General features: G+C 34.3%; 1 protein-coding gene across 1 annotated transcript in view; it reads right to left on the bottom strand.

Annotated features, from left to right (window-relative positions):
- Window positions 1-6,030: 6,030 nt before the first annotated feature.
- LOC149079675 (ribosomal protein S6 kinase beta-1-like) overlaps window positions 6,031-24,162 on the bottom strand; it is a 44,404-nt gene continuing 26,272 nt past the window's right edge. The window contains exons 7-17 of the mRNA XM_089240289.1: window positions 23,619-23,719; window positions 22,003-22,093; window positions 21,303-21,393; window positions 20,949-20,990; window positions 19,200-19,265; window positions 18,681-18,821; window positions 15,736-15,843; window positions 13,053-13,156; window positions 12,744-12,924; window positions 11,527-11,572; window positions 6,031-9,429 (exon numbers count right to left, since the gene is read on the bottom strand). Coding sequence (XP_089096415.1) covers window positions 11,555-11,572; window positions 12,744-12,924; window positions 13,053-13,156; window positions 15,736-15,843; window positions 18,681-18,821; window positions 19,200-19,265; window positions 20,949-20,990; window positions 21,303-21,393; window positions 22,003-22,093; window positions 23,619-23,719 — 943 coding nt within the window. The 3' untranslated portion in view covers window positions 6,031-9,429; window positions 11,527-11,554. The remainder of the gene's footprint in view (window positions 9,430-11,526; window positions 11,573-12,743; window positions 12,925-13,052; window positions 13,157-15,735; window positions 15,844-18,680; window positions 18,822-19,199; window positions 19,266-20,948; window positions 20,991-21,302; window positions 21,394-22,002; window positions 22,094-23,618; window positions 23,720-24,162) is intronic.

The raw sequence follows: 24,162 nt of genomic DNA, 5'->3' as shown, positions 1-24,162 counted from the left end.
CTTTGCCCAAGACGAATGACAACTAATTGTCCATGTGGCCCAGCATTCCCCGCGTGCTGTCGCTGCTGCTGCTGCAGTGAGGAAAGTGTGTGTTGTGTGTGTTTTCCCTTCTTGTAATAGTAAGAGAGAACGCTTCTCCTCGCGAGATATCCGCACGTATCTGTTGGGGGTTCCCCTCTTTTTTGCGAATGATTTGTGATCACCGGTTGGAGAGAAATTGATTAAATAAAATTCGTATCTCTCCTCGTGCCCTTCACGAACTAAACGATGGAATAATGTTGATTTGGTATGAATCCAACATGATCCACACATCAATGGGTGATGATCCGCTTGAACGGTAAGTCTATAGAGATCGAATCGGAAAAAAAATTTTTTTTTTCCTCTCGCAGATCTCGAATCGATGAGCTATTTCAAGGTAATTACGGATAGTATGTCGAAATATTAATGTTAATTTATTATGGAAACGTACTCTTTTGAGGTGTTCAATGAATTTTTTTTTTCTATACGGCTCTAGAAGTTTTAGTAATTAGGAATTCATAGCTTCCATATATAAAATTGATTTTCTGTCTGTGTGTGTGTATGCTCTCTATACAAAAATCTACAATTTTAGACCGATGTAAAATTTTGCTTACTACACCCGAACAGGGCCCGACTAGAGCGATAGGCATGGCCCCCACATCCTGTAGCGGGGCCCGCTAGGCTGGGATCTTTTGCGGGCCCCTCAGTCAGACTTTTAACGGGCCCCTTCTGCAGTTAATTTATAGCATGAAAAAGTAAAAATATGATGATAACCGCACGGGCCCCAGGGCTAGAGCCCTGTCAGCCCCCCTCCCCCTATGTGGGGGCCATGGCGATAGGCTACTTTAAAAGTTTGTTCAGAGCCTGGCAAATACCCGAAATGGGCTGAAAACTGTCGGGCAACAATGGTTTATAAACCTCAACAATGACTTTGCGAATGTTTACTTTGGTTGCCGTGGTTCTTAAACAATGCGTTTCAGATGTGTTAGTTCCTTTATAATGGCTTGTAACTTCTTCAATGCTCCCAGTATATGGAGAAAACCTGGGCAGCGCCGGGTATTAAACATAGCTAATACCTTATAAATTTGCAAACTAACATATAAACAGGAAATTTTTCAAACTTTTTTTTAAAATATTTAAGAACTCCTATCTAAATTCCCCAAGTCCATAAACAGAGAATTTTGTTATAGCTTTTTGAAATTATGTAATATTGTAGCAAAAATTAAGGCATTTTTCCCGTTCCTTCAAATGAATTTTGCTTGAAATCAATTGAGGGATAACTCAAAAATGAACATATGTTCATCAATCAAGTCCGATGTTTTCATGGGATTCAGTGATGTGTATGATGATGTACACCCCAGTGGTTCTTAACCCTTTATTGTTCACCCCCCCCCCCCATAAAAAAGTATTGAAATATAAAAAAAACCGGATGTAAATTGGTGCCATTACCATATTTTGAAAATTATAAAAAATAATGCACTGTACTATACCACTGCAATTCAATTAATTAGTGATTTTTTTAATTACCTAGAATCTATGTATACAAAATTGATTTTATGTCTGAGAGAGTCCATATATTCTCTATACAAATCTACATACAATTTTAGACAGATCTCTGTAAAATTGTTCATACACATACCAAACAGGCACCGACTTCAACGATAGGCTACTTTAAAAGTTCGTCAGAGCCGGGCAAATTCTCGAAATGAACTAAAAAACTGTCTGGCAACAATAGTTTATAAGTCTTAACAATGACTTTTCGAATGTTTACTTTGGTTTCCAAACAATGCGTTTCAGACATGTTTATTCCTTTACAATGGTTTGTAATTTCTTCAATGCTCCTGATCTATGAAGAAAACCCAGGCATCGCCGGATATTATAGGTGGTGCCTTACAAATTTACGAGAGATGCTCGATGAATTATTTTTCCATCTGGCTCTAGAAGTTTTAATATATTTAGGAATTCACACACACAACACACATATACACCTTATAAATTTACAAAGTCCATAAATAAGGAATTTCGCTAGCTTTTCTTTAGATATATTTAAGAATTCCCCTCTATACCTTCTAAATTTCTTCTAAGTCCACAAGAAAAAGAATTTCTGAGAATTCTAGCTTTTTTAAGAAAAAAAATTATAGTTGTAACGAAAATTAAGCCATTTCTGGTTAATTGGAATGAGTTTTGCTTGAATCAATCACATAGTAACTCCAAATGAACATATGTTTATCAATCGAGCAGGATATTTTCAATAGCATTCAGTGATGCTTATGACTATCTACATCAGAGGTTCTTAACCAGAGATATCTACTGACCCCTTGGGGATTCTTGAAGAGGTTTTAGGGTTAAAGGCCATTGACGCCGGTTGATAAGAAAATTTGCCATTCGAAATTTTAATTCTTTTTCTTTGCCAATAAATGGTGAGAGTGTGGGTTCCACACACTTGGCGTTTTTTATTTTTTTCCTTTCTAAAAATCGTCTTTAATGGGTTAATAGGTCCGTGATTTCGATGAGAAAAACTATTAACTTATTGTTTTGGTACAATTATATGCTGAATGATATTCTGTAATAAATTATCCATAGACCTCATTTTATTGGCAGAACGGGTCCCGACATTCGACTTATAAGCACAAAAGGTCCAAGGAAGACAAAGGCTAAGAACCCCCCCCCCCCCGATCTACATAAAAGCAAAAATACCTCACTTTGATTGTTTAAAAATTGTACGACCTTTTAGTAATTCCAAATCAAGTATTATTTTGTTTATAGCTTTTTCATATTCCTATATCATAAAATTAATAACTAGCGTTCTCAAAAAGGTCTGAAATCGTCAGTTATATTCACATAATGACAATTCTAACATAAGTCAATGAGAATAATTGGCCCATAACCCCTCACATCCTACAGCAGAGCTACCCCTGGACTTTGATGCTTGTTGGGAGGCCAAATTTTCCATGAGCCCTTGTATAATGGAAAAAAAAAAAAAATTAAGAATTGTCCCTGGCCCTGTCAGTCAAACCCTTATGGAGCCATGGCTAAATCAGTGATTCCCAAATAATGTGTCACTGGTTAGGAAGTGTCTCATGAAATTTTGGAGGTAAAATTGGAGTGAAAGTAGCAATTAATAGCTTAATAGCAATTAATAACCATAATTTATGTTTAATAAATAGGTATGTCGCAGTCACTCTTTAGGGTGCACAACGAGCTATTTAAAATTATAATCTCATTCCCAAGGGTACTTGTTGTGGAAGTAAAAATTTTGAGAATCTCAATTCCAGACTATAATCATTTGTAAATAATGCTGCTATATTTCTACCTCAAAAGAATGGACAATAATGCAGCGAAGGTCAATTTGGACCACTTACCCATAAAACCTAAAATTGTGTTTTGTGTAATTTGCATACCAAAAAAAAATTGATATAACTTTCATATTCTGTGAAATTGATATAATTTCACAGCCCTAAATTTGGCATTCATGCAATAGTAGTGAATGAAAATGGTGCCATGGACCCTCCCCCAGGAGTCTGCGGAGCTCTGGTTGGGAAAATACAGGTCTATTCCATTATGAAAATGAAGCATTTTTTTCATTTACTCTTCCCCAAAGGGTACATGAAACACAAGTTAAGAACCTCTAATATAATGTAAATTATTGTGTGAAATAAATTGAAAGATTGTTATTTTCATTGGTCTTCGCTTTATATTTGTAAGACATTTTGAAGGAACCCATGAATACCATACTAAGACATAAATTGCAAGAAATTGTAGAGGAATTAAATTCTCTAATAAAATGTGAAATAGTTATTTTGTGTGCGTGTATAGTTTGTTCTCACAGACGATTTTCACCAATCATCTTAATATCACAATTATGAAGAATGTGTCTCATGTCAGTAAACATATGAAATGTTTCATACGTTACGTCAGTGATCAGTTTTTCCGCACCAGTCTCTACGGTCTAATAAAATTTTTGGTAATTGATTAGAAAAATTACAACATGGTGTACCGGAATGTTAATCCTGCAAAAAAAAATTCAGATACTGCTACTATATTTATTTTAGAGAATCTAGATGTTACACTATAAATGAAATGCAAAATACACAGTAGAGCCTCTCCAAGCGAACCAGAGATCTTTCCCTACAACTGTTTCATAATTGACATTGCAAATGATCTTATGTTACTACAAGTACTGAATTTGAGGAATGTTAATTTCTTTCAATTGTAATGTTTCAAGCTTAATCTGTAAATAGTGTTAGTTTAATGTGATATTTCACAATGAAGCATCCTATTAATTTTTGATATTGTACAATACACATACAATTTCACCCAGTGGTCCATATCTTCAATAATATTGCTACACGCAGTCCCCCCCCCCCCAAAATAACCTTGTCCTTATTAGACCAGTGGAGACACATGTTAATAGGCATAAACTTGAATGTACCCCCAATATCTCCATAAATAATATTCTAGAAATATTTGTTTCAACGCCACCCCCAATGTATTCAATAACTAACCTTACACCATTTGTTCTAAAACTTTTGTCTCCCATGGCTCCCTTATCCAATTCGTGATTCATCTGTGGTTTCCCAGAATATTTGGTGGGCATTTTCCTACATAAACGAAAGCATAAATAGGCACTAGCAAATTAATACCTCCGGCTCGCTGCAACATACACTTTGGGAGCAGCTGCCTTACGCCTATATAGAGAGGTTCCATTGTACTTTGATTTTCCATCATGTCTTTTCGATTAATTCTTGAAACAAATATCAAAACTAACTGATGAAACACTTGGATTGTTTTATACTCTTCGCCCAAATTGTTTTTTATGTGCTTGATGTCCTACCATTTTAGAAAAAAAGTTTACATTTTTATATATACAGACAGATTTTCCTTACTTCTTTGCTGCACACTAACCTACAACAGTGATTTTCAAAAAAAAGCCCCCACGAGAAGTTGGCTCCAAGGGTTCCTCCGGATGTGCTTTAAAGACAACAACAATGTGAGTGGTTATGACAGAGCATGGAGATCCTCAGAAAAGTCCTAACTGATAAACACTGGACAATAATCCTTGAAGGTTTATATGCTGAGGCGCGACATATTTAGAGAATTGATATTGTAGATGTCTAATAAATTAACTTCTTAGAGATCATAAATGAGCGACATAATCTGTATATTCGCTCATGCCTGATTGTGACTGCAAATGCTTTAAAATTTTGATGTGTTACTGCTCTGCACATGCTAAACTTATGTAGAAACTTTGTCTCTGAACCTGTTAAGCTTTTTTGAGTGTCAGATTTACAACTTCAAAGGCACGAGTGAGAGGCCCGTCTTCAAAAAAAGCCCAGCTCCCGCTTAAAAAAGTTTCTCCACAGAGAGAGCAGACCCACCCTTAAAACTTGCACGAAACATAAATTTGGGTATCTGTCATTTTCACTTCTAAATATGGAAGGTACATGGCAACACCACTTCAACACAAAACACATAACTAGGCACAACATAAATGCATTAGGTCCACACATACACTCTGAACCCATGTTCCAGCATGTACCAATTTGTTAGAAACTCCATAGAGGTATGTTTACGAGGCGCATGTATACTTAATTACTGATAGTCAGACCTCAGAAAATTTCCCCCCCCCCCAGAAGATAGAATAAAAACAACTTCATAAGCGAGGATGACTGAATAATGAGAATCTAATTAGCTATTCCATGATGACAAGACCTTTAAAAAAACTGAAATAATATTAAAAAGTAGTAAGCATCATACCAAGGCCTGACTGTACTAGCGTTCTATTCAGTTTCTTACAAATATTGATGGACAATATAGTGAATGGTATCGTAGGCTATTTTTTCCTGCAAAATATCCTAATCCGAATGTATAAATGGCACGTGATTCAAAAAATTCATTCCTTGCTATTACTAATAAATCATGCATTACTTGAAAAGGCACACACAGCTTCGCGATCGTCAAAAGTAAAAAAAAAACATACACGAATAAAAACAACCACGACTGATACATTCAATATTTTACAATCAATTTTTATTAAAAATTTGCAGAAAATATCTTTTTTTTTGTAATTAATGTCGAAAACAAAAATACCCAATCACTAAATTCTGTGAAACATCAAGTATTCCACGTATTTATTGAGAAAAAAAAACACATCTGGGTAAGCATTTATATAATCGCCACATTTCATTAATTATTCATTAGAAAACCAAAATAAAACAATGCGTTCGCTGAATTTATTTTTCTCGAATAAAACTTTAAAATTTTTAATGGACGAAAAACTACCGATCAACAAAAAAAGAAAAAAAAAACAGGAAAAAAATGAGGTTTGATTATAACTGAAGTTAAGAATAGATTCTTTCTTTCGTACAATATGCAAAATCATATGTAAACCGAAACAAACGACTCATGTCTATCTATTAAAGAGACTAAGTGTCATCATTTATCTGTCACCCCTTTAATTGTCTTTCCATTTCCTGGAACATCATGATCAGACATACACAATCGACAAAACGAGCTTTCAAGTTCTCAAAATGTATTTTAGGAACTCCTCCGTCGTTATGGCAATGTTCAAAAGGCGAGGGGCAAAGTGGTTCGCATTCATAACGCCATGAAAGTATACTTTACAAAAAAAAAACCACATTGTATACGAAATAAATATATATAATATATACAAAAGCACGAAACAAAATAATAAATGCATACACATTTACATACACATGCGATATAAGTATATCTCGAAATATCTCTTAATTAATACAATTAAAATATTAGATGAGCTCGAAAAAAAGAAATAAGTCCAATCACACATTTGAAAAAAAATAATACAAATTATTCACACTTTTTTTTCAATATATATATTATTTACAAAAAATCTTACAAGAAAAACGCTTCGACTAAACGCTATTCATAAAAATATTCTTATGTATACATAACAAAAATATATTTACATTGGAAAGCACAGATATATCTCGAAATCATAATCCATAATAAATTTACAATTGGTTCGACGTCCCCAACAAACAAACACTAAAAAAAAAGAACTAAATGTATATTATATGCTCCCCGATATATATTCTTCCGAATTCTTCAACACTTGTGCAATAAACTTTCATGTTATTAATAATAATAATGTGTAATAGATGTTTCTTTTCTTTTGTTTTAGAATAGGTTTTCGCTACAAACGTAATTGGGCTTTCAATTCTATGGTTACGTGGGATCGTAAATAGCGTAAAATACTGATAATGGGGGAGTAGTATTTACTTTGTGTTTCAATAAATACATATAGACACAATCCATTTCGCCAACTAACCATTGACTAAGAAAAATATAATAAATAATAAACATACACAAAACACGCTAATTTCAAAGTAGTTCGACCTGTTCAATGAATGAGAATTATAAAGAATCATTCGTGAAGACACGAAATAGATGTACAGTGAAACACTGACCATCTGGACTAGTTTGGAGCTCTGAAGATGGTCGATATAACATCAGAAGTGGGTCAACGAGAAGCATGGGTCTGCGGGATGTGTTACTTTGTAATGGAGAAGTAATTAGAATTACGATGAAACGACTGACTACAACAGAGCACAAAGGTCATTGATTCCCTCAATATCCAACCAGGAAGTGGTGGAGAAGAGGTGTCCTCTGGAAACTGCCAATTTTGAATTCTCGTGAGTTTGGATTGCTTCACACAATCGTTTGATAGCATTTGGTAAAAACAAACTATAAATAATTTTATACACAATAGAATGACTTGCACATAATGCAGCTTGTATTAGAAAAAGACGTGATACAGAAATAAAACACCAGACCACAAGTCGGTGGCTACACACAAACTATTTTATATTGTGGCTGAGTAACGCTTGTGCGATTGAACTCAATTCAAATAGCATTTCCTTCTTCTCACCCCGGTTATATATATATTACTATGAACTATATTAATCGAAGAGAAATTAAAAAAATGAAATTTGAAATAAGAAGTTGCAATAAAGTGCTTGAATACATAAATCCAGATTATTTTCGACTCAAATTGAGAGTAGTCTGAGCTTTCACTGAATGGAAAGAACCGCAAACAACTATCATTTTTCTACAGCTACATCAAAACGTGCAGTAAACATTCGGAAACGGCTGCAGCTAAGAAATAAAAAATTAAGACAAATAATTTTTTTCGAGTCCTTCTCAAATATCGGAAGCACAATTAAAATTGGACATACAAACACACTTATGAATTCCATGGTATGCCTGTCAAGTAATTCAATTATTTGGCAAAGGTATGTTAAGACTATATCGGCAGGATACTAAGAAAATTGTTACATCGGAACAAATATTCACAAGCCTAATCTACCGAATATTTATCACAAAAAATTTGATGCTCAATTGTGAATAATTAAAACAAAAAAATCCAATAGGAAGCATTCACAGTGCACCTCGAACTGAAAACTGTGTGGCCAAATATTGAATACACCACTCCATAATCGGAAGTAAAGATTTATATAAGTACCAAGACTTCTAACTCTGGTTCACTTGAAAAAATTGGATTAAAAATACATTTTTTTTTTTTTAATTCTAATCGACAAAATAGATCGCTAGATCAACCATTTCTGCCAGAATCTCTCCCACGTACTTCGAGATTCCACAGTCGATATATATTGAGCATAAAATTTTAAATGCAGCTTGAACTCTGACAGTATACAAAATATACACCACAGCAACGTTATGAAATAATCAAAGTTGCTCCTCCAATAACGGAAAAGAGAAAAAAAAATCAACGATGAATTTCACTACGTTAAAAAAAGCCTAGCACTGTATAAAATGCTAACACTAAGCATTACAGCATAATAACGAATTTGAAAATGGGAAGTAGCCAAACATTTATGAGTCTCAACTATCTTCTTGCTCAAACTATGCACATAAAAAAAAATATTGTTTTGTGGCGACTAAAATGGAGAAAAGATGATATACATGCATAACCTTATTATTAACATTTCCTGATTTGATAAAAGGAACCACTTCTCAATGCCCATCGATGATACATAGGAGAGAAAAGAAAATCTATTTTGCTACACTGCAATAAAGGTGATTTCAATGCGTAATGAAACAATAATTGATATTCTCATTGCACACTCCATATAATTTAAATAATTGTCGATATAAGATTCGATATTTACACAAATACATTTTTCTTTAAAAAAAATCAAACCCTGTAAGCCATGTACTGATTATGTACAAGTAAATTGCCACAAAAGCAAACTTTTTTTTTCTCCTCTTCTCTCGAAACAGGGTTAAACTTGAAGTCCAAAATGATTCGCAGCGCCCTATGGTTCATTCATAAAAAAAGATACTCAAATTCACAGCCACTGCACCAAGACTTGGAAATCGCTTGAGCAATGCTTTGGCTTTAGGGGATATCTACAAAAAACAAAAATTCAATTATCAGTTACAAGAAAAATAATCACTTATAAAAAATGCAATAATTTTGTGAAGAGGGTGGAAAACAAAGTGATAACTTGGCTAAAAAACACTTCTGCTTAATGAATTTTTCTGACATTGATTTTTCTATCTAGATTTCTAACGAAGATTTTCATTGGTATGGATGCATGTGCCAACATAACACAGCAGCGTCAGAGTTGAATTTTGGCGTCAATCATCAGAATTACTCACTTGAGTCTGATTAACTCACGCCCACCTCCAAATCTTTTTCCAGATCTACCTCCACTTCTCTTTCTGAAAGTTTTCGAACCATTTCATATAAAACGAAAGTTTCAGCTAATAGAGAAATAATTTATAAAAAAGGGAGCCTATGTTTTCAGAGCACACTTTCTTTCAGTGCGAGACTCTTATCATCCAACTGAAGTGTCTGGGCATTCTAGGAGATTATCTCTTCTATCTGCATGTATCAAACACAAAAATGAACTGACAAAATCACAAATGGATTGGGCACCTACGAACTTAACTATGGTGTGTCAACACCAGCTTGAGCAGACTAAAGCTACTGTCGTATTTGTGTGTGCGTACATTAGTATAAAATAAAAAGATCTTCAATATCTCTCAACATCATAGATTCGCATTTATCCAATTTTAAAGCTGTTTGTTTCAGTCACAGTCTTTGTCCTTTTTCCTCTGTATTTTAAAAACTTATCTTTGAAAATTTTGGGAAGAACTGGAATGAACAAATAGAACTCTATTAAAAATCACATTCCGGAATCACATCACCTGTGATTCCAGAATGAATCATCTCTGTTAGCTGAGGTATCACTGTATGTAAAATATAAACAAGTTCCATTGTAATGTAGTTTGAGAAAACAAAAATTTCATTACCATATTCGATTTAAAAAAAAAAAAAAACCTATGAAGATGGAAACAAAACTTTTGTTTGTTATGTATCAGATTTATTGTAATATGGATTTGCTGTAGTAGGGTATTTCTAGAGCATAATTCACGAATTTACACATTAAAAAAACATTTTCTTGGTGTGGATTATATGCTGCTGTGTCGTCTATAGCTTTTTTTCCAGAGAGGTTAGACATAATTTTCAAAATCAATATGTAAAAAATATTTCCCAAATATTATAAAATGGAGAGTAAAAAAAAATCGACATTTTCCCCCACAAAAAATATGACAAATACAACCTTCTATTACTATTTTACCCACAGATAATATACATATCCCTGCAGACTATACAAAGATTATTTTTCCAAAAGTACAGTAGAGGCTTGCTAATCTGGCATGTATCATACCAGGGTGAATGAAAATCCTATTTAAATAATATTAACTTTTATGCATAGAAATGCAGTGACATATTTTCCTCCCCTGTGCTCGAAGAAAAAAAATGCTGGATTACTTGGACAGGCCAAACTAGTGCATGGCCGGATTATCAAAGAGGCAACTGTAGCAAAATTGGCATCGGAAGACACCGCTATTTAAAGGATGGATGTTCTGATCCTTGTCTCTTTGAATAGGAACTCATTTACCTCTGAATACGACGCCTCCATTTAAGAGACCAAAAGTCTGGTCTCTAATTGGTGTCCCTTATCAAAAGCTTCTCTATATATGTTTTGAAATTTTCATATAATCACATGAAAGAAAAGCAAACTGATATAGAGAATTTTCAGTTTCCATCATTATTAATGCTTGTTTCAATATTACTTGAAACTCCCATATTATGCAATGCTCTGAAATATCCAGGTTCTATCATATATTAAAAATGTGTGGGAACTGAGGATCGATTTCATTTTGCAGCATACCCTTCACAATGTGTCTATAATAGACTGAAAAACTACCAAACCTACACGTATCATCAATAAACATTTAGTCTATGTGAAGTATCAATTTATCAATTCCCTGTATTAATTTTGCATAATAATTAATTCATTGGCGCAGCTTGACCTAATTGGTCCTTGTGCCAATAAAATCAAAATCCAAGATCCATATTAATTCATGCAATCACAAAACTAAAGTAAATAAGTGAGTCATATATGAAAACATATATCAAAATAAAGGTCATACCTGAAGCCAATTTCAAAAGACACTTGTGTTAATGAGGGACACGCATCTGAGCAGAAGAAAAAAAATACAAAAAATTACAATTATGAAATTCTGATAAATCATAATTTGCAGCGAGATATATTGTGCAATATATTCTACTATACACAGACATGCAACTTTTGAAATCTAGAGATTTCACCTGGGAGGAAGGAGCCCCCACACCTCCCTTCAGCCCACCATAGTGCCACTCAAAAAATTTTGTTTTTGTAAAAAAAAAAATCAATTAAAGAAGAGTTCCCCCCCCCCTCCCCATGGTAGGTCCAGCATACTCCCTCGAGCAGAATATGCAAAACATTTGCTGCTCAATTTTTATGCTTATCTGGAATATGTCCCAATTTTCATTTTAAATACAACCAAAGAGCAAAAGCTCAAACTTCTTCCATGCGGCCTACACTTTACTGACAGCACAGAGCTCCCATAGATCACCGCAGCCACCATAACCTACGGCAATCGCAGTCACTAACATAAAGCAAAATCCAGACCGGCTGGGCTGTGCCCCGTCAAACCAAACAAAAACAGATTTGGATGCAGGGCTGAGGACAGCGCAGGTAAATGTGACAGTATGATAGAACTAATAGAACGGGGGTGAGGGAAATCTGCATACGTGTAGATTAAGCAAGGAATTCGCGGGAGCTGGCAAACTGGTTTTCCAAAACATCACATACAAAAACGAGGGGGGGGGGGAAATGAGTTTTTGGGCTAATGGCAAATGAGTGTGATTATAGCAGTACACCAAAGATGACCGAATGCACAACTAGTTGTCAGTCGAGTGCTGTTTTTCCCGGAAAATCCCATTTTGTAATAGAAAACCACCCATCTGCACATCAAGAGCAGTACAATTTCTGCCATCTCATTCATCCTGCAAAATGTACGGCGTGAAAATGATGTAAGTGCAGTTAACGCTCATAATTTTCCCACGAAAATTAGAAGAAATTTCTAAAAATTCCAGACAGCGAGAAGAAGGGTAAAAAATTTGGAGTCTCCCTCCTAAATCGAGAGAGTGGGAAAGTCTGCATACATATTGAAATCAATATACATATAGCAGACTTATTGATAACAAACAAAACTAAAATTTCAAACTTCAAAAGACACAAAATTTCACAAATCAAATTTCAAGATGGGAGTTTTGAAACTGGGTTTTTCAAGCAAACCACAAAAAAAAATCATTCACTACTAACCTGTAAGCAGTGCCTACTGCGCATTGGTATTGCTGGAGAACGTGGCGGCTGAGCAACTGGTAATTCTTGATTCATAGACAAACTTGTGTCCATGAGCTCTTCTAACTGCTTGGTACCAGGAGACATGTTTCCATAGTTTGGGCTGTATTCAAAATGCAAATTTGGCGACGTTCTGCGAGGACTGAAAACAAACAATAATGAAGGAATGAGAAAAAATAGGGTTTTTTTAGCTAAACAAAAAAGAGAAAGGAAAAATGACTGATTTAACACTTGTGAAAAATGCTAATGGTGACAGAAATTTCTCCTAACCTAAAAGGCATCCTTGGACTATGCACAGATTTTCTTGGCGAAACACCTTTGCCATTTACCCTGTAGGCTTCTTCTAAAACAGATGGAGCATTGTAGGTGAAACCCTGAGAAAAGAAGAAAAAAAAAGATATATATTCAAAATAAACTATATTAAAATAAACTATTATTTTAATTTTTTTTGCATGACAGCATGAAAGCTCTTCAAACTTTTTATTTACGATTGAATCATGCATAAGAACTCAGATTCCACTACATGGACTAATAAAAAAATAGCTAATGTTCATTAAAAGCACATATGGAAGAAATACTGTCTATATCATTAGCTTATAAAATGCATACTAAGGTTTTTATCTCTTGCTCCTGACAAAGAGGGAGCTCATGTAAATTTTCTTCCCCCCCCCCCCCACATACAGGAAAATGTGTGTTTTGATGACTGTCAGTATGTGTAGAAAATTATCTTGCATACTTGAAACTTCTTGACTTTATACAGGCTGCCTTAGACTTGCAGTGTTGAGACAAAGATGGAAATAATGAGACATTCTGAAAACTGTGAATCTTTTGCTTCAATCGGCTGTTCATACCAACATGCTAGGTTTACAAACAAGAATTACAAAATATGTTCAAAATTGTGGAAATGTATCTTCAAATATTGTTTCCAAACGACACAGTGTAGTGATGGATGAAATGGAAAAATCTTTGTCACCATGGATTGATGATCAACGTCAAAACGATGTCCTCATGAGTATTTCAATTATTCAAGCTAAAGCTCTTAGTTTGCATGAAGATTGGAAGACTAAATTAAAAGAAGATTCTAACGTGGTGTAGTGGTATTAAAGAAAACACCTGAAAGCAATTAAACAAATTAACTCAATTATGTATATTGTGCAAAAAATATTTTAAAATACATATACAATTTTTTACACTATTATTTTATATCCCTCTACTTTCGAACATTTAATATTCGCACACATTTTCAGGAACCAATTACGTGCGGAAGTCAAGGGCTGCCTGTATATCACTTTTTACTTTTGAAATGCTCTGTTGTGTTTTAGAGCTTAATATCTCTTTATGAGCTATCGACCAAGGTTTGTCTTATTAATGTATACCAGAACTAATAGATTTATAAAGACAGTCAAACCAATCACTCATTAAAAATTATGACAATCTGCACACTTGTTAGATGAAGAATGCACACTTTTAATGCTACACACAGACATGGATGTAGACTTTTATCTGCAAAAATACATATTTCAATGGCATAAACTATTTCAACAGACTAAAATGTTGTAAAAAAATATTAGGAGTTATCAGAACATTGGCGTACACACAAGCCAAGATTAGAGTGTTATTTTGTAGGAAAAACTTGAACCCTCTCCCCCCCCCCCAGTAGAAAAAAAAAATTGAATCTCCCCCCCCCCCCAAGAAAATTCTGCGTATGCCTATGCATCAGAATATTTGTTAATTTCTCACATTTGTTGCAAATGCAAAATTCAATGTTAATAAATTGCTTGAACATAGACAATTTATATCAAGAAAACTAGTAACTGATTTTCACATCAAAACAAAAAAATGCAATTTGCTACTCAAAACATTGCCACTTATGCACCTCATACACATGGCCTCTGCGCTGGGATACACTTATATATTCTACATTTCACAATAATTTTTAAAACAAAGAAAGTTTAAATTTTAAAGGGTGACTGACTGGGCTAAACACACCACACAGTGGTGGATCCAGGCAGGAGTGATGGGGGCGATTGCGTCCCCCAAGAGCCTTCAAACAATAAGCGATGGGGTGATCGCTCCTCTCAAAAGCCTTCAAGCAAACATATAATTCTGGTTACCTCACATTTTTTTAATTAATTCTTAATTTTTTTAAATTCTTTTTTCTTCTCAAATTTCCTTTCACTGAAATTTTTGCATCTTAGGAAGTGGGACCTCGAGCTTTCTCCCTGTGGTAAGGTCTTTTAAGCATGTTTGGCATCTGTGGATACTGGGTTGGGCCTCACCGATCGAAACCTGCACTGTAAAAAAAAAAAAATCGCCCCCCCCCCCAACACATCAGCCTGGATTCACGCCTGGCACCACAGAGTAATGTTATCAAAAACAGCACCCAAACATTTTTTTTCTTTTGGAATTTGACTAGGCGTCACAGTCTGAAAGTTGATGTGTCAGCTATCAAACCCAGGAAAACCAAACAATTTGACATAGCAAATTGAAAGCCGAAGCTTCTTCAAATAACTGGCTGACGATAAGAAGTGGGGCATAACATGGGTCGGCAAAAGAGCAAAGAAAAAGTTAAGTTTGATTTTGCATTGAAAATAAATTAAAAATACTACTTGTAAAGAGCTCTCCCGATACATGCCATTTGAAACTGAAATTTTAAAACCCATGAATGAGGCAGGGTATGTGTTTTCTGCTACTCAGTTACGTCGTCCTTTGGAGTAGAACCCGATCCACCACTGATTGTATAAAAAATAATACCAAAGTGTGGACCAGTGAACTGCTCCTATACTTCAGACTTTGGCCAAATGACTTGATCAAAACATGAAGTAGCCAAAGCTCACAAAATTCACAGATTTTTGCCACTGGCTCGTAACATTTACACTAACATAATGGGAACCAAAAAGAATTGTTAGCAATAATCATGAATATCATAAATAAATATGAACAAAAATATTACCACAAAAAGTTGATTAGCACTTTCACTTAGTTGAGAGTCATCAGGACTATCATGTGGAGCTTGTTGAGTGAACTTTGTATCGAAATGAGAAGTATCTGCAATGCTAACCTAGATATTGATTATAAAAATATGATTAAGCTGTAAAAAATAGTTAAATAAACTAGACCATACAATATTTAAAATTTAACAATTCTGAAATTGACTTCTTTATTTCCAGATTTTTCTTTTTTCGAGTCATTTCACCTCATTGTTTTAGATTTATGGGAGGTTTCGAAAATCACGGAACATAATCACAGAGAAAAGGATTAATACTCCTCCATTACGGAGTGTGTATCCATGATTTTTCAAGTTTTTTTATAAGTGGTTTTTCTGTGGAATGTATTTAACGAATAAAGGCAACCCTTATTATGTTCAAAACTGAAAAACACAGTCTAATGTGAACTGAGGCTTCACCTAAGCAATACTGCTGTCAGTCATTAAATTTTTTATAATGTGAAGCCATGCTTTAAAAAACTGTCACTTTTAAAGGAAACGATCTCTCTAATGAATTTAGCAATAAGTTAAATGGTAACAAAAGCCAAACTCACACACACAAGTTTGCACCAATATCACTCAGAATAATGTAAAACTGGGTGATATCATTCTTCATAGCACCTGAGATGCAAGATCTTTTTATTTTTTATGGTGTATACCCAAAAACTTAATATAATAAGTAAATACAGTTCATTACTGTAAAACAGTTAAGTTCACACTTATGGTTTGCATTCGAAAGTGTGTGATAGAAGAAGAGAATAATTGATATGGCACCCAGCCATACTGCTTAGATATATTACGCAGAGGTGCTGGTTGTTTTTTCTGTTTTTTTCCACATTCCTGTAAATATAATTTTCATGAATAAAATACATTGAGAGAAAGATTTTTCTATGCAGGCGTGCCAACTTTTGAAATCCAGAAATTCGGAGATTCTCCCGAGGGGGGGGGGCACCCCCCCCCTCGACACTCATAGACTCGATCAAAAAAAAAAATCATAATTTTTTTTCGAAATTTTTTTTTTTAAATAAATTAAGAAAAAGTTAAATTCTCCCCCCCTAAGGCACGTTCTGCATTGCCCCTGAGAAGAATATAATTCTATGCCAGTCTTTCCATGCAGAATAGAGAAATCACATCTACATACTGTTCATAAAGTATGTATTTCCTTTCGTGGATGCTATCAGTGATTGATAACCTTGGGTACATGAATTCTTAAAAGCTTTATATTTAGCTGTATATAGCTTAAACTTTTATATTTTCTTTCTGAAGATGTTTCATCAGAAGAAACGATTTAAAAAATTCAAATTACAAAGCTGCGGACGAAAAAAACATGTTTACCGCGTGGCTGTTAATAGAATACAATAACGATTATACAGGAATTTCGGCAACGAAGGTCATGCCCCTGATAAATGATTGCCGATAAATCATATGAAAACAAAGTCGCATCTTTGCCAGTTGCTTAAATGCGGTCACAAATACTTTTTTTTATGGCTGCTCGATGAAAATGACTGCGGCTGTCCTCTACGGGTGTTTTCCCTAACGACGACGGTAATTATTGACACCACGACAAAGTGAAATCTAATTTTCTGCCAAAATCCGGAGAAATTTTAACAAATCCGGAGAGCGGGAGGAAGGATGAAAAATCCAGAGTCTCCCACCTAAATGGGGAGAGTTGGCAGGTCTGTCTATGGTATATCCAAACTTAACTTGATTAGCGTATCTAAACTTGATAGGATTCACACAAGTCCTATTTTAATAAACACTATAATCAGTAAATACAGTTCATAACTGTACAATGAGAGTATGAGAGTAATGGAAGAAGAGTTGGTATGGTATGGCACCCAGACATATATTAGGAGGCAGAGGTGCAAGTTGGTTTTTTTTTTTTTGTTCATGTAAATAGAATTTTCATGAATAAAATGCATTAGAGACTCGGCTGCTGTAACACTTGATTATTTAAAATATTGGTCTGACAACTAAAACTGAAAATAATTTCTAATGTATATGTAAACAAGAATATTTTTTTTTTATAATTTCACCAAACTGTTACAAATGAGACTATATTTCATTCATTTCCAACATAACATTGAGAACTTAAAAAAAACATGGATTTCATTAGCATTTTGCAATTACAGTGAAACCTCGCTACAATGATGTTCAATTAACAATAAATCCCTCTACAACAATATTTTTTTTGGTCTGCAGAGTATCATTAGATCAAGGTCCCATTATAATGCTTTTCTTATTTATAGTGTGGGAAAAAGGGTGTTTAATAGAATTTAATTTGCTTAATATTTCTACTATTTCAACAATCTCAACTGTCATTACATACACACACAAGTTCATAATAATCATTTCATATGGCATCTTAAAAACCATTATGATTCATATGGTTCATAATAACTGGAGCCCAGAAGTTCAGGCCAAATGCCATAAATGCCTTTTTCTTGCTTAAAAAATTTCTCTTTCTAAAATCTTCAACCCTTAGTATTAATTCTCATCACAGAAAGTCTTCCTTCTCCTGGCTCTATTTAGACACAAATAGGCATAAGTGCCTGAGAGATAGAAAAATTGGTGTTAGGCATAGAAGTGAAAAATACTATCTCTGCTACACGTAGCTTTCAGATAAAATACTGTCTAATTTGCATCAAGAATGTGAGTTCAGATGAACGCACCCCATGTAAAAGTAAAATATAAGAAAAGCTGAGACTAAATTAGTTTGTCACTTAGCATGTGTTGCATAGCATTTCTGTTGAATAGCTGACCGGTGACTATTTTAATAGCCTGTTGGTTGACATCATTAGCTACAAAAGGGCGGAATGGGAGCTGACAGGACTCTAGCCACTTTGCAAAATTAATTCAATTTTTTTTTTCCAATTACATGTTTATATAAGAAACAATATTAATTTACTTACTAGAGGAGGTTTGAATGGTGGTTCAACTCTCTTGGCAAGCACATCATCCCAATTCACATGACGGAAGAAGCTATGTATTTTTATAGTTTTTGCATCATCAGGCCCACTTCCAAGTCTTCTATTCACTGGTCGTCTCAAAAGCTATACATATAAATAAAAACATACATAGAAGATTCACCTGGGGCAATCTAAAATAACTCTTTGAAACATGTGTGATACATAATAACTAGTATTGTTCAAGTCATCTATTCTCTGTTGAACGCATAAAAAAATTAATTAACTCTCAAATAATTCTATGAAAACAACGTGTGTGAAGCTCAATGAAAGAACGTACACAAAATGCAGAGTGCTTGAATAGCAGCATGTCAGTTCATGCAATATCAATGAAATCTATCATCCAATGGACATATAGTGATCTCACCTCTTTTCCTAATTTAAATTTGTTTCACTTGAATAAAAACACGCCAATATATAAAATGTAAAATTTCAGTCAATGTGAGAGCAATAGTTAAAATTTACCTTCGACAAAAGATCACGAGCATCAGGTGACAAAAAGTGAGGAAGATGCAGCTTTTGTTTCAAGATCTGAAGAACAAAAAAGGCCAGTTTTACTATCATGAAACAGATTCATGTCATGAAAAATTAATTTAATTTAATTTTTCTCTTTTAATTCAACGTCATTGGATTCATCCAGCAATATAAAAAAAATTATGATAAATAACTTATGCACATCTTTTGGGGCTATTAAGGTTTTGTGGCTATTATGGGCATGTAATTATGAGCATTCTTAATCTCTTAAATTTAACAGACAGTCCTCTACTATATATACATACATATATTACTGCCAAAGCATGAAATTTATCAACTCAGCCAATGTCTGAATTTCAGGCTTTCGCTAGCCCCTATATATTGATCCCTATGATTCAAAGTCATCATAACGTTAGCATATTTTTTTGTGATAATTATGGCCATTTATAATTATGGTTAGTTATGGCAACCCTAACACAATCAAAGGAATCGGAATACTGATATCTTAGGGATTGATGTACAGAGGCCAGCAAAAACCTGAAATTCAAACATTGTCTGCGACATATTTCCAGCTGACTCAAGTAGCCAACGGTACTCGTTCAGCTCTTTCATAACACCTGAGTGACTTGCAAAATTTTCCCAGATGATTCAAGTGACCTGTGGTTCCCCCCGAACATCTCGAGGCCCATTTCATGATAACTCAAGCGGCCCGCGACGCGTTCCTAAACTAATAAAGTGGCTCTCACCCTCCCGGCCACCTCAACTGGGCCAGCCAATTCATGAACTGATGATTTTGGATTTTAACATTATATATATATACACACACACACATAGCATTTCTCTTCTTTCAAATCGATTTACATATATCATAGCTGCCAACCTTAGAGGATGAAAATTAGGGAGATTTTCACGAGGATCAAAATTTCATACAAAAACCATGTGCAGACAAATCTGAAAAAGAATTTTCCCCCCCCTTAAGAAAAAATATAACATCACCAAATTGGCTCAAAGTTGTGAACCATTACCCAACAGTAGGTTTCATAACTTGCCATTACTCCCCTCAAATCAAAATCACACCAAAAAAACATCACTATCAGACCCAGACATGTAGTCACCAGATACACATCTCATCCAACCGATTTGATTGCAAGATACCAAATTGACAAATGTTTTGAAATTTGTCTTTTTCTCCCCAAAATGAAACATAACTTCTAGATTTGGCAAAGTGGTGAAAATGTGAAGTTATTTGGGGGGGGGGGGGGGAACAAAGACCTTTTCAAGGTAAATTTTTTGGGAATAAGTACCCCCCCCCCCCACCAAAAAAAACCGGTATTTTCAATCACTGTTGAAATTTGGGAAATATGAGAATTTTTCTACAGCCTGGAAAATGGGGTTCTGGAAATTCGGGAGCCTCACGTACATTTTGGTAGATTCTGCAGCTATGATATATATACATTGCCCAAAAGAATTCTGGCTCAATACTGAAGAGATCAAACACTTTTTTTTATTTAAGTAGACTATCAGCAATACCTTGTGAGCAATCTTAAATTAGACTTTTATCTGACCTATGGTCTGTCACTCAGTTGATATTCTTTGCAAATTTCTCACTGAATTCTCTTTCGATGTTACCCAATTTGCAGCATTGAGTTGGCCACATCCATCATTCCCTTCAAAATAAACATGCTGGATATACAATATTCAGCCGCACATAAATATATGATTTTCATGGGGAAAACTTACTTTATCCATGGTGCGCCTTCGAGTATCAGCCGTAAATGGTGGCTGAAATATACAATAGAAACATTTTAACAAACTGCAGAAAATTAATGTTTACCATCAATATACTTCAGCTAGGAAAAAATTCACAGCTATCAATTTTTTGCACTGTAAGGCAGCTGTGGATTAGAGTCTTCACAAAATTTTTCATTCTTGAAGATGCTCAACACCAGTACGAGTAAATCATTGAGTAAAAAATTCAATCCACTGCGGCCTTATAGCCAAAAAAAACAAGTTTACAGATGATGACTGCAAAAGACCTACAAGCCATTCTAAGGTTGTTTATAGTATTTAAAGAACTGATGAAGGATTACTCACATTTCCAACAACCATGTCGTACATAACAGCACCCAAACTCCACCAATCGACTGCTTTACCATGGCCACTGTGACTTACTATCTCTGGAGCCCTGCAGTTTCACAAAAAATTTTACAAGTCAATTTTAATCTAAGCGATATCATCACATAACATGCAATATCATTAAAACTATAGAACATGAATGGGAAATTACTACACTGACCATTCAGTAACGAATGTATAAGACAATTATTTCACGAAACAAAATGTCTAAACAATATTTTTCACTTGAATTACTATACTTTAACATGCACGAGGAACCCTTTTGCCAAAAATTGTGTCCCAAAAATAGGCGGAAGGTCATTTTACATAGATAAGTATTGTGGATAGTAACACATTACTCAATTCCTTGCAATTTACAATGAGAGCGACTGATGATAATGGACTGGTTGGTGTAGCTGATTATGATAAGATGAGTGATGAGGAATTTTATTATTTCCATGATGAATACAAAAATACCCTTTTTTAATACATCTTAAAGTAAGAAATTTATCTTTGGTTGAAAACTTTTTTCCAAATTTTGAGCTCGAAAAATCCGGGGGCTTCTTTATACATATTAAAATACATAAATTTGATTTCCTGTAATGATACTAATGTTAGGCAAATATCAGTCATATTTTAATGCAGAAGTAACAATTACACAAAATATAAAATTACTAACATGTATTCGATAGTGCCACAAAATGTGTGAGTCAACAAGCCATCATGAATTGCCTCTTTACACAGACCAAAATCAGTCAGTTTCACATGACCTAAACAAATAACAGATAACTCTTACATAACATGAATATTTAAGCATTTGCCATTTCCACTTCAGAGTATAGAAGACAGATGGTAGAACATGTATAACACGAAACAATCATAATTCTGACAAAAATAGATTAGGACCATGCATATACACACTCAACACGTTCTGGCAAGTATTAATTCCTTAAAAATTCTACAGAGGAATAGTTAGGAGGTGTATGTATGGTTAAGTAATAGTAGTGTGTACAGTGAAAATTTAAAAATACACGTTTTAAAATTATCTCATAGAAAAAGCCCATTGTATCAATCAACGAATCTTGATATTTATTTAAAGATAAGGTATCATTTACAAATTTACAAGTTTGTAAATGAAGTAAAATTTATGAGTGTAGATCGCACGCAACACCTCAGAAACAAAACAACACCTGGGACCAGTGGTTCCCCAAACTGTGCAAAGCACCAAATGCTTCTCAAGAAGACTTCTCAACGGAATTTTAGTATATTCAGATTGTATAAAGGGCTTTAAAGCATTGACAATTTGTGGCCTAAAACAGGGGTAGCTGACCCGCTGCACACATGCTACAAGTGGTATGCCATGGTATCAAGAGTGGCACGGAAATGGTTTCCAAAAATGAAAGATACTCTATTCCATTTTTCAATCAAATAAATTCTCTCCAACTTTTGAACAATCCTTTTCTTATGAATGATGGTCTTGTAGACTGCAAAACCTTTATTTAATACGGTAGCACTCTTACAATAATAATTATGAGATGACTTTCTATTCAATGCGTTTCTATGAGACTTTTCATCATTGAGCACAGTTGCTGGACGTCCCATGAGTATGAGATTCAAGATTGTCCACATGGGGGCATGCATTGTATAATAAAATGGTATTGTATATTTATGGATTCTTGAGGGCTAAGCCCTCTTGAATCCCGATTCCCATATTTTTCCTGAGAAAATGGGATCAGCCTGAAATTACAAGGACTGGAAGATAATTTTCTTTAGGGATTTTCCATTTAAATAAAGCATTTTAAATAAATTTAAATAAATCACTTTGAAGACTTTTAGGGATTTTTCTATGAAGATACGAAAAATCGGAAGAATTAAATCTTCAACCGAAAGATTTTAATAAGGCTGAAAAATTGGAAGCATTGGCACCTATGTAACCTTCACAGTGGAAGACGAGCATCTTATCACTGCACCACTCGGGCGCTCTATCTATCTATATATATATATATATATATATATATATATATATATATATATAGATAGATAGATAGAGCGCCCGAGTTATTCCAGTATATATATACTTGAAATCTGACACAACCAGGAACGCTCATCCGGTTTTCTTTGTATAGAAAACTGTAATTGAAATATGCATAGGATTCACCACAGACATTTGTTGAAAATTGTGATTTCTGAAGATAGGGCATCTCACCACGGCAACCCAATACAGTTTCCAGAAATAAAATAGGACTGAAATATCAAAGGACTACTTATATTTTTTTAAAAGTTAGCATAAAATACCTTCTGAATCAAGCAAAATATTTTCAGGCTTGAGATCTCGATAAATAATTCCAAGATTATGCAGATGTTCTAAAGCTAACAATATTTCAGACACGTAGAAACTGAAAACGAAAATAAGGCATAATCATATACAAATTTATAAATGTGTATACATTTCATTAGAATAAATATAGATTTATTTAATCATGAAACATATTTTTAGTATTATATTTTTACCACATACTGTGCCATGCACCCCCACATCCTGCAGCTGGGCCTCTAGGCTAGGACCTTTGATGGGCCCTTCTAAAAAATGAATTTATATTGTGAAAAACCAGAAAATGGTACTAATCGTCCCATGGCTAGAGCCCTAATTTTAATGGTACGGTACATGGTCCCTCCACAAAGTTTTTAAGAAGTCTTTTTTTTTTAATTTAATCTCCCACCTACCACTCAGAAACAACTCTAGTTTAAGAAGCTTCCCACTTAAAGCATTTTTATTTTTTATTGCATGACCCTGATAATGTCTTCAATGATATCTACCGTACTGATAGACAATAATGAA

This window comes from Pholcus phalangioides, unplaced genomic scaffold (genome assembly GCF_987345545.1).
Source record: "Pholcus phalangioides strain wild (caught in Gottingen) unplaced genomic scaffold, Ppha-v1.0 ptg000012l_1, whole genome shotgun sequence".
NCBI classification, from domain to species: Eukaryota; Metazoa; Arthropoda; class Arachnida; order Araneae; family Pholcidae; genus Pholcus; species Pholcus phalangioides.
Note: the sequence above shows the minus strand (reverse complement) of the source record. Positions and strands in the feature narration are given on the sequence as shown.